Genomic DNA, 10,146 nt, shown 5'->3' with positions numbered 1-10,146 from the left:
ACCCCGACATCCCTCAGCAGATCCGTTCGCCGCCACGCATCCCTTTGCCTGGGAAGTAACTAAGTTCGGTGCTTGCTTCGTGAACACTGCAGCCACCGGCTTTCCATTTATGATCTCGACGGGAGAAGGAAGTGAGGACACAGGCAGCATCTGACGTCTTTGCCTTCCTCTCTGGTCCTCACCCTCTTCCTCTCAAGTGCTTCTTTTTATGGCATTGTCCCCAGGGGCGCTGAGCCACAGGACCCAGCATTGGTGGCAGATGGGATTGCAGGAAGAGAAACTAGCTTAGTAATAAAGATACATGTTGAGAAGTAGTTTTAAGTTATTATTCCCATTATATCCCTGTATCAAGAACGAAAACTCCACAGTTTAACCTGTGGCCACAGGACTGTCAAGTTTTACTTATTAGATTACATATTAACGATTAAAAAAAAAACAAAAAACACTTATGTGGTACTTAACATGGACCAGGTATTTTCCTAAGAGCTTGACTCATCTAATTCTTGCAATGTCCCGATGCAGTAGGTACTATTGTCATTATCATCCTCATTTTATGAGGGATGAGGGAACTGAAGCACAGGACAGTTAGGTAACCTTGCCCACGGTTACAAGGTGAACAGTCGAGGAGCCAGGATTCAAGTCCAAGGAGTTTGGCTCCCGTGGAACTCACCCACTGCTTTCAGACTACGCCGCTGGGTGTCAGCACACCGAACTGAAGCAGCAGCCGCCTTGACGTAGAAAGGGAAAAGCTGAGGGCCGTCTAGATGCAAAACACTTATGCATTTCCTAATTTAATCTGAGAAATGAATAGACACTTTTAGAAAACAGAATACGCAATATTGAGTTAATGAAGTGACTCCTTGCATCAGAGGAGCTTTTGTGTATATTTTCTTAATTAAAAAAAAAAATGTAAAAACCTGAGAATAGGCTTGAAAGTTAGGAGGATTGGTCCCTAGCTTCTTCATTAACAAAGGGCTCTTTCCAGCTCTTCACACCTTTTCACACAATGAAACCATTATTAGACATACTTCAGGGAAGAGACCACTCGGTGTGCCGGAGACAAGCATTTGCTATAAAATTATCTGGTTTCATCGCTACCAACGTTAAAACTGTACATCGGAGTATAAAACCTGTACGTACAATTACATATACCAAAAAAAAAAAATGTTCTTTGTGAGGAGCAATTTTCAGCAAATCTGACAAACGGTAAGAGTAATTTCTATTTTGAGTTTGAAAGAAAAAAATGGAAATGTCCAAGATGTCCCCCGCCTCCCTCTGGCTCCAGTGACCCTTCGAACATCAATTTGCAAAGGCCTGAAGCAGGAAGGGAGGTATTAACAATACCAACCACTCATTCCTCCTCTCTTATGGAAGGGGTGAATTTTTAGAAAATGTTCTCCATCATTTATTATACTGATGTTCCATCCATCTGCAGCATTAGGTTCACTAGTTACCATGACAATATGATGCCTACAGCAATCTAACTTGATAGCCAGATGCCAGAATGTGAAAAAATAGGACCGGCTAAGAAAGTGAGAGAAATGTAATTAATCTGAGCCACACAAAAATGTGCACAAAGCTACGACCCAGAGGGAAGCTGCTGATATGTTACTGAAGAGGGAACGGTGACAAGTCGCGAAAATCAAGTTTTAGTATTAAAACTTTTGCTAACTAGAGCCATGAGGTGGCTGAAACTAAGCCTGAGGAAGGAGTCAGGTTAGTCCAGGACGTTGCTCTGAGCGCCACCCCCACCCCCGCCCCAATCACGTCCTGCTGCAGAGCCCGGTGACGTCATTGTTGAGTCCAGCAGTAACCGTCTTGTGCCCTGACTTTCGGGAGAATCCGAAGCCACCAGCCTAAGTGCTGCCATCGTGGCATTCTGCTCACCTCGTCTGCTGTTATACCCAGCTTTTCCGTCTGATGAAGGAATTTCCATCACGTGAAGCTAATCTTAAGAGACTGGACTGAGCTGTGTCCTGGGAGGCCTTGTGCCCGTGCCTTCTCCATGCCCGGTGGAGGCAACATGTCAGCACGACCCTGTCAGATGGCCCACCATGGTGGAGTTGCTGGGAGACTGATAAAGGAGAGCGACATAAACGTGGGGGTGGGTGGTCGTCCTCCTCACGGCTGGGTGGGATAGCGGCGCTGAGCCAGGCGATTCGGCCGGGTCAGGCTAGTGGTCACGGGGAGCTGGAAAAGAACAAACACTGTGCTGGATGACAGCCCCAAGCACGGCTCCTTCCGGGGCCGACTGGCTGGACTGAGCTAGGGCATGCCGAGAGTCTGGAACGTTTCCACCGTATGTGGCTTCCCAGGGCAGGCTGTTCTCATGATTCACTTCCGCCCAGTACCTTCACCTCTTACATCCGGCCAAAGAAATTCGATTTTAGAAAGAGGGGAGGCCAAATGATGCATGAGAGCGATCGGTCCGCCCCGAGTCGCCGAGGAACGGGGAGTTTCGCGTCTCCGAGTTTGCAGTGATCCCCTTGACTCCAGGACGGAGCGATGGTGCAACCAACCACTGATGCCAGCACCAATCGTGTCCCTTGAATTTTGAGACTTCGGAAAGGTCAAGGGCAATACTAACAGTAGAGACACTGACTGGACCTCTTCTGGCTGCCAGGCCCTTCACGTACATGTGCCCATTTAATCTTCACAGCTGCTTGGTGAGGTAGCTACCACTCTGCCCATTTTAAATATTCCAAATCTGAGACTTAGGGTGAGTCATCGCTCAAGAGCTCATGCACAGTAACTGGTAAACCAGGATTCCAAAGCCGGGTCTACTTAATCCGAAGCCTGTGCTCGCCCCTGTCCCTCAGGGCTTTCTTACCTGGGGGACCTGAGCTGGGTTGTAGAGAGGAACAGCCCCTTTCATGGGGGGTGGAGGAAGCAGAACGCCAGGGCTGAAGTAGAGCTCAGAGGAGACACCCTGTAATCAAGATAGTAGAAAATCCCATCAGTCACTGCTTCCGGGATTCCAGAGCACCAAGGGCTCCCCTGAGCATCAACTTTGACCAAGAGATGCAGATGGGAAGCATTTCTTACAGAACTCAGGAAATCTCAAGTGAACAAACATGGTGCAGGTAGGCACAGCCAACCCCTGGGGCTGAGGTGGCAATGCAGAAGCTTAGGTGTGGCTGTACCTGGAGCACGTGAGAAGAAAAAGTCACCGTAAGTTATACCGATAGCATCATAGGAAGTAATGTCTTCTTTGGAACATACTAATATACTAATATAACTGCAAGAGCACTCCAATCAGGCCACCCTGGCAAATGAGAATGTTTTCCTAGCCATCGGCATGTGATCCATACCAGTGCAGACAATTTAACGAGAGTTATTACAGCCCTTGCCAAGGACACTGGTGAACTCTGGCTCTCACTGGAACATAGAGGTGGTTCTGTAGATGTCACCTAAAGAGGCAGTTATGGGCTAAATGCACAGCTTCATAGGTTGAAATCCTAACCCCGGTACCTCAGAACGTATTTGGAGGTAGGGTCTTTAAAGAGGTGATTAAGGCAAAATGAGGTCATCGAGGTGAGCCCTAACACAACACAACTGGTATCCCAGTAAGAACAGGAAATTTGGACAGAGACACACACACAGAGGGAAGACCACGTGAAGACCCAGGGAGGAGACAGCCGTCTACAAGCCAAGGACAGAAGCCTCAAGAGAAACCAACCCTGCCGAACCCTTGATCTCAGACTCTCAGACTTTAGAAATGTGACAAAATAAATTTTCTGTTGTTTAAGCCACGCAGTATGTGACACCTTGTCATGGCAGCCCCAGCAAACTGATAGAGAAGCTTTTCCCACGTTCCCCATGACCTGGGCCCACCCAGGGTGGCTCCTTCAGTCCCCACACACGGGCACCAGGTGGGGCTCTAGGCTCAGCCCATGGGCTGCTCACCTCAGGCCCAGATAAGCCTCCACTCCCAGTGCCCTCGGCTGTTCCCCAACTGGACGCTGGTCCTCGGACGTCACCCCTACCTAGAAAACAATGAGTCAGAGCTATTCCTGCTGCTCAGGACTGGGGAGTCCCCACTCCCAGAAGGTCCTCCAACCCCTGGGGAGCACGGAGAAGACCACTGATGGCCCAGAGGGCACGCTGGCAGTACCTGTACCCGTGGAGAAGGTGCCGGTCGCCGGTAGAGGCTGGGGCTGTGGGAGAGGTGTCAGTGAGAGGCCTGGGCTAGCCCGGCGGGGCGCAGACCCTCTGTGGGTCTCAGTGGAGAAAGGCAGCGTTGGGGGTTAACAAATCTGTGCCGACCCACTGCGTCCCTGCAGAACCCACAACGGTGGCCCCCACCCGCAACGTGCCGCTGAGGTCTCCTCCCGAAAGTCCTTCATGCTCCTCTTTTCAACAAACCCAAGTGACCGCTGGGGCTCTCTAAAGTTAAAATTCTTTATTCTGACTTCTCAGGCCTTTCATCATCTCCCTTTCCCCTCACAAGACGGGCTGACCTTCCGCAACCTCCCATCACGGGGCCTGTCTCATCTGCACTCGGGTAGAGTCCGATGTCAGGATGGGGCGCTTCCTCGCCCTCCCAGCTAGGTTACCTCAGAGTCGGGGCTGTCGGGGGAGTCCTCGTCTCCGGAGGGGGGCGCCTTGTCGGGGGGCTTCGAGCGAAACCAGCTGAACCAGCCAAACCCTGACCTCTGGAGGAGAAGGGGAGCGGCGATGGCCTGCAGGGTCGCCTCTCCCGCTGAGTGCGAGATGTGCCCACCCCACCCCAGCACGGGGGTCGAGAGGCAGGGAGGGGACAGGACCGAAACCCAGATTCCCAAGTCCGCCCGGCCACTTGGGACGGGAACGGTGGGAAGAAAAGACCCAGTCCCTCCGCCTCTGCATCCTTCCGCATCACCCACCTTTTCTCCCTGTGTAGTGTTTTGGGAAGACGTTTTATCTGCCTCATCGGAGGACTCCCCCTCATCCTCCTTGACCAAAGCAGTGGAACCCTCAGAAGGACTGTGTGCTCGGGGAATCGGTGGCACCTGGAATTAATTAAAAAAAAAAGAGAGAACTACTGTAAATAATGCTATGGTACTATTTATAACAGCCAAGATGTGGAGGCAACCTGGGTACCCATCAATGGATGAATGGATAAAGAAGAGGTGGTGCGTATATGCAATGGAATATTACTCAGCCGTAAAGAAAGAATGAAATCTTGCCATCTGCAATGACATGAGTGGACCTAGAGGGTATTGTGCAGAGTGGAGTAAGTCAGACAGAGAAAGACAAATGCCGTAGGATTTCACTTACATATGGAATCTGGAGAACAGGATAAACGAACAAAACAGAAACAAGTTCATAGATACAGAGAGCATTTCGATAGTTGCTGGGTTAGGGGGTAGAAGGATAGGTGAAGGGGGAGGGGATTAAGAAGTACGAATTGGTAGTTACAAAATAATTATGGGGACAGAGAGTACAGCATGGGGAACATCATCAGAAGTATTGTAATAACCATGCATGGTGTCGGACGGGTCCTGGGTGTACTGAGGTGACCACTTCGTAAGTTATATAAATATTTAATCACTATTTACCAGTTTAACCATTTCAAAGTGCACAATTCAGTGGCATTAGTATATTTACCACATTGTACAACCATCACCACTATGTATTTTGAAGATTTTCATCTTCCCCAACAGACCTTCTGTGCCTGTTAAACCCTAAGCCCCCACTTCCCTTCCCTACCCTGATGACCTCTCCTCTACTTTCTGTCTCACGTAAATGGAATCAGACAATATTTTATCCTGATGAGTATAGTCTCTACCACGTGCGAGACGCTGTTCTAAGGGCTATATACAGTGATTCACTTAATCTCTTATTAAAGTTTAATTGACATACGGCATCGCATCGGTTTTGGGTGTGCAACATAATGATTCGATATTTGCATGTATCGCGAGAGCATCTCATCTTTACGACAGTCCCATGAAGGAGGTGCTAGTATCGTCTCATCCCGCATATGCGTAAACTAAGGCACAGAAAGGTTGAGGAACCGTCTGAAGGTCTCACAGCTAGGAAACGGCAGAGCAAGGATTCTGGCTCTCTCTAGGGATTTCTCCTAATTGGATAATTCAAGAAATAGACAAGGGCTTACATATTAGGATGCCCATCACTGTGTTTTTATATGGAAGGAAGGAAGGAAGGAAGGAGGGAAGGAAGGATAGGGAGGGAAAGGGGGATAGAAAGAGTAGGAAAGAAAAAAAAGGAAAAGAAAAGCAATGTGCTCAAAATGATTAATGACAAACGAAAATCAGACCCCTACTAGGCCGCCATGGCCTCGCCCACTTTGCCTCTCCGGCTTCATTGCTCAGCGCTCCCCGCTGCTCCCCACTGCTCCCCACTTCCCTTGCTCCTCCTTGACTGCCTTTGCCCTCAGTACTCCCTCTGCCTTGAACGCCTGCTCCCTAGGTATTTACCCGGCTCGTGGCTACACTCCGTTCTGACCTTGCTCATGGCCTCGGGGACGCCTTCCCTGCCACCCCATCTAAGGTAAGATCCCCTGGTGCACGGGGGTTTCTATGCAGTCACCTCCACTAAAAGGAAGCACCACGCATGGGGCAGTCTCAGCCTGGTTCCCTGTGTGTCCCCAGCCCCTGCAACACTGTACGTTGTAGGAACTCAGCATTTGTGAGGGAGTGAATGAATGAATGAATGAATGAATGACGGTACTTTCACACAGTGGATTTTATCATTCTGATATTAAAAATCGTATTTATGAATGATGTGGAACATCTCATTTTACAGTATTAAATAACAAATAGGAATGAAAGCTACATATACACATGTTCTTGACCATTTAAAAACACATACATGTATATGTATAGACATAAATACACACACGTCTATATGTATACTGTGTACATACAAAAAATATGGGCAGGAAATAACCAAAATATTTGACTGTGGGATTATGAGTGATATCTGATTGAGTCTTTATTTTTCAAGTTTTCTATAACGATAATGTACTGCTTTTTCAGTCAGAAAATAAAAAGTAAAGCATAAAGGTTTTTTAAGGCCTGTAGGCCAGTTAGATGATGTAAACCTCCAACCAGGCAAAGTTGAAAAACACCTTAAACTTGGGACCAGTGACGCCCACGGCGGGGGAAGGGAGCACTCATTCAACAAGTGGACAGAATGACTAATCTGACGTGGTCACCTCTGAGACCTTACAGCCCGAGGAGAAGAGACACAGCTGCTGCAGACCTTCTTGGAAGGAAAGCAAGGTAAAAATTAAAATAAAGAAATAAATACTGTCTGTGATGGGGCAGGGTACGGCGAGCGTTTACTGCAATGGGAAGAAGCATGCGTCAGAGGGAGCTGACCTCGGAGGTCAAGCCTACGCCTGCCTGCTGCCCTGCCCCCCAGGGACACAGGTCGGCAGGGTGCAGCGTAAACTGGACGCAGCCTCCCCCAGCCTCTCAGCGTTTGCTGTAGGAGGAAACAAGGAGAAACTAGGGTCTCTGAGGAAGGGACAGCCCGTGCCAGGCCTGGGATGGGGTCTGCACATGGCTAAGAGACCAGGCGGCTGGAGAAAACCCGAAGCGTGGAGCGGGCTTCGCCCTCTCACCTGCGGCGTGGAAGCGGCCGTTTGACCATCAGGACGCTGGACGGTTTCTTGAGATTCTGCGTCTTCACCTGTGGCACAAAAACAACCAAAACCCATGATTTGCGGGGGTGGGTTTTCCCTCCGCCCTGAAGAAGGGGAACGGGACAGTTGGCGTTCCTAACTGCACAGCAGCTGGAGCTCCGAGCCCGTCATCCCAAGCGGGTCACAGGAAACTGAGTCCACTTGCACAGCCCTCTCAATTCCAGCCGCCTACGACTCCCTGGACACGCCCTCTCCGCCCTGAGCCCAAGGTCATTCCTTAGGAGTCCTGGAAATCAGGGTCACATGGAGCTCCGTCACAGGGCTCCCCCAGCCGGGCCCTCGTCTGAGTCTCCGGTCTTGGACAGGCCGTAATCTGAGAGGGTCTAAGGGCGAATCCTCCTGTCTGGTCTCTGGCACTTCCCTGCTGTCACTCAACACTGCCCTGTCGTACCAGGCCCACTGGGCCTGAGACCCTTGGGAGCAGGACAGGAGCCCGGGCCTCTGCCGGAGTGAGCTCTCGGATGTAGGCTTCAGGAGGAGGACTCGGCCAAAGCGGCAGCCTGAGGCGCAGGTGGCACCTTCCTCCTTTCTCTGCATGACGGCCCCTCTCCTAGAAACCGGGATCTAAGCGGAGGGTGGGAGGGGCTGCCGCCGGCCTTGCCAAGCTTGTCCCAGCAAAGAGCCTGGCTGGAATGGAGAGAGCCGACTCCCTGGATGTATACAGAGTGCCAGCACCAGGCTGACACACAATAGGGCCTCTATCATGCACACACCGCCTACTCAGCTCTTTCCCGGCTCAGACCCCATCACCTCCCATTGGTCCCTGCGCCTCCCTCATCTGTCCCCCCACCAAAGGCGCACAGACCAGGCCTCCAGCCTAGGGCAGCTCTTACCAGGGGGCGGGTGTGTCTGCTGGGTTCCCTCCCAGGCCATTCCTCCAGGGGCCTCTGTCACTGCTATGCCACCACCTGTCCCGGGCAGATGGGTCTCGGGAACCGAGTAAAGAGGCACCGGGACCCCCATCTGCCCTGAACCTCCTCCCGCTGGGTAGGAGCCCGGCTGGACATGAAAAGGCTGCTGTGGGCTGGGTCCGGCAGGCCCTATCTGCTCTGCTGCTGGCCACGGGGCTGCGCAGTCCCCACGGGTTTCTGAGTCACCTTGATGTCTCGAAAGATCCTGATAGGAAGTGTTTTCTAAAACACAGGGCAAAGAGAAAAAAAATGAGACCTGAAATGTGGTAACTGCACGAACGAATCACACCAGGAACATTCCCGCCCATATCTTTGGAAAGCGGTGACGAGCACAGCCCTCCCGATACGCCTGCCACCTGTATGATGACGAGGACAGTGCAGCGGCGGCTGTAACACCGCTCACCGCCCGTGACTCCAAGTTCACAGCAGTGTGTCCCGCACTCCCGTGTCTGATCCCTGAGCCTCAGACCAGAGCCCGGGGAGGGCGGGAGCTGCCATCGCACCTGACGCCACTCTCCATGTTTAGACGAGCTTTCTCCCTCGAGGATTTCCTAATGGGCCGGGATATGTGAAACTTAGAAAGTTTCCAGTGAAAACGCCAATCAGACCACAGAAATCGTGGCTTTGCTCTTCAGGAACTGGAGCGTGTGCCCTGGCAGGGCCCTGGCTGGTATTCGTACTGGCTGAGATGGGCTAAGATGTGCATGTTGACGGGGACTGGCCCAAGGTCACAGCACTGCTGTGGGCGGCCGACCCACCTACTCCGTTGGGTGACAGGAGACACGGCTGCTTCCTAGCAGAAGCGGCTTTTCAGAGACACCCAGCCCGACTCTCCTCCAGCCCTTCAGCTTCACAGATTCTGTGGCACAGAAGCCAGGGCCCGCCCTTCCTGCCTTCCCCTCACCCCTCCCTGAAGGAAGGGCTGGAGGCTGGGAAGCGGCTGGAAGTGGAAACATGAGGCCCTGTTCTGACTTCACAAGGGGGTGTACTTTGGGGAACAGGCACAGAATTGGGGGCAATAATGTCTGTGGACCCAATACTCAGAGGCATCCTCAGGGGAACTAGGGACATGCTGAAATGCTTTGAAACGTACTTCACGTGTGTGTGGCGATTGATCAAAAATCTGAAGAGCTCCCTATGTCCCCAACACTAATGTATTCAGCTGGGGACAGATAGTGATGCAGGTGAAACAATCAGATAACAACACTTGCAACAGGTGTTAAAACCCGAATGGGAAGCAGACACTCTACTAACGAGGGAATTTAGAACTGCCAGGATGCTGTGGCCGCAGGGGCCACATGGAGAAGGTGCCTGGACCTGTGGTCAGGCTGACTCAGGCAAGGAAGCCACTCCGGGAAGGGAGGGGAAGATATGTTTTAAGTTGTGTTATCTTGTTTGATCAGCTCCCAGGAGTCAGCTACTTACAACACTCGGCTCATCAGTTTGGGTACCTGTTGTTCCTCTGGCTCCCGAAACATCGGAGTGAGCAGACCAGGGATCCCCAGTATTTCCTGCTACCTTTTGCTATTTAAAATAAAGCAAAATCCTTTAAGCATCACAAAGGAAAACAAGAACAGAGAACAA

General features: G+C 51.2%; 1 protein-coding gene across 4 annotated transcripts in view; it reads right to left on the bottom strand.

The window, feature by feature from the left end:
- Window positions 1-307: 307 nt before the first annotated feature.
- The window catches only part of SEC16B (SEC16 homolog B, endoplasmic reticulum export factor), a 45,330-nt gene continuing 35,491 nt past the window's right edge, over window positions 308-10,146 (bottom strand). For 3 of the 4 annotated variants that reach the window (XM_039881406.1, XM_039881405.1, XM_039881409.1), the window contains 9 exons: window positions 10,014-10,086; window positions 8,485-8,784; window positions 7,571-7,638; window positions 4,866-4,991; window positions 4,557-4,655; window positions 4,115-4,220; window positions 3,907-3,986; window positions 2,831-2,929; window positions 308-2,190 (listed from right to left, as the gene is read on the bottom strand). In XM_039881406.1, coding sequence (XP_039737340.1) covers window positions 2,122-2,190; window positions 2,831-2,929; window positions 3,907-3,986; window positions 4,115-4,220; window positions 4,557-4,655; window positions 4,866-4,991; window positions 7,571-7,638; window positions 8,485-8,784; window positions 10,014-10,086 — 1,020 coding nt within the window. In that variant the 3' untranslated portion in view covers window positions 308-2,121. The remainder of the gene's footprint in view (window positions 2,191-2,830; window positions 2,930-3,906; window positions 3,987-4,114; window positions 4,221-4,556; window positions 4,656-4,865; window positions 4,992-7,570; window positions 7,639-8,484; window positions 8,785-10,013; window positions 10,087-10,146) is intronic. The other variant, XM_039881408.1, reaches the window with a different exon arrangement.

This window comes from Pteropus medius, unplaced genomic scaffold, assembly GCF_902729225.1.
Source record: "Pteropus medius unplaced genomic scaffold, Ma_sr-lr_union100, whole genome shotgun sequence".
Lineage (NCBI taxonomy): Eukaryota > Metazoa > Chordata > Mammalia > Chiroptera > Pteropodidae > Pteropus > Pteropus medius.
Note: the sequence above shows the minus strand (reverse complement) of the source record. Positions and strands in the feature narration are given on the sequence as shown.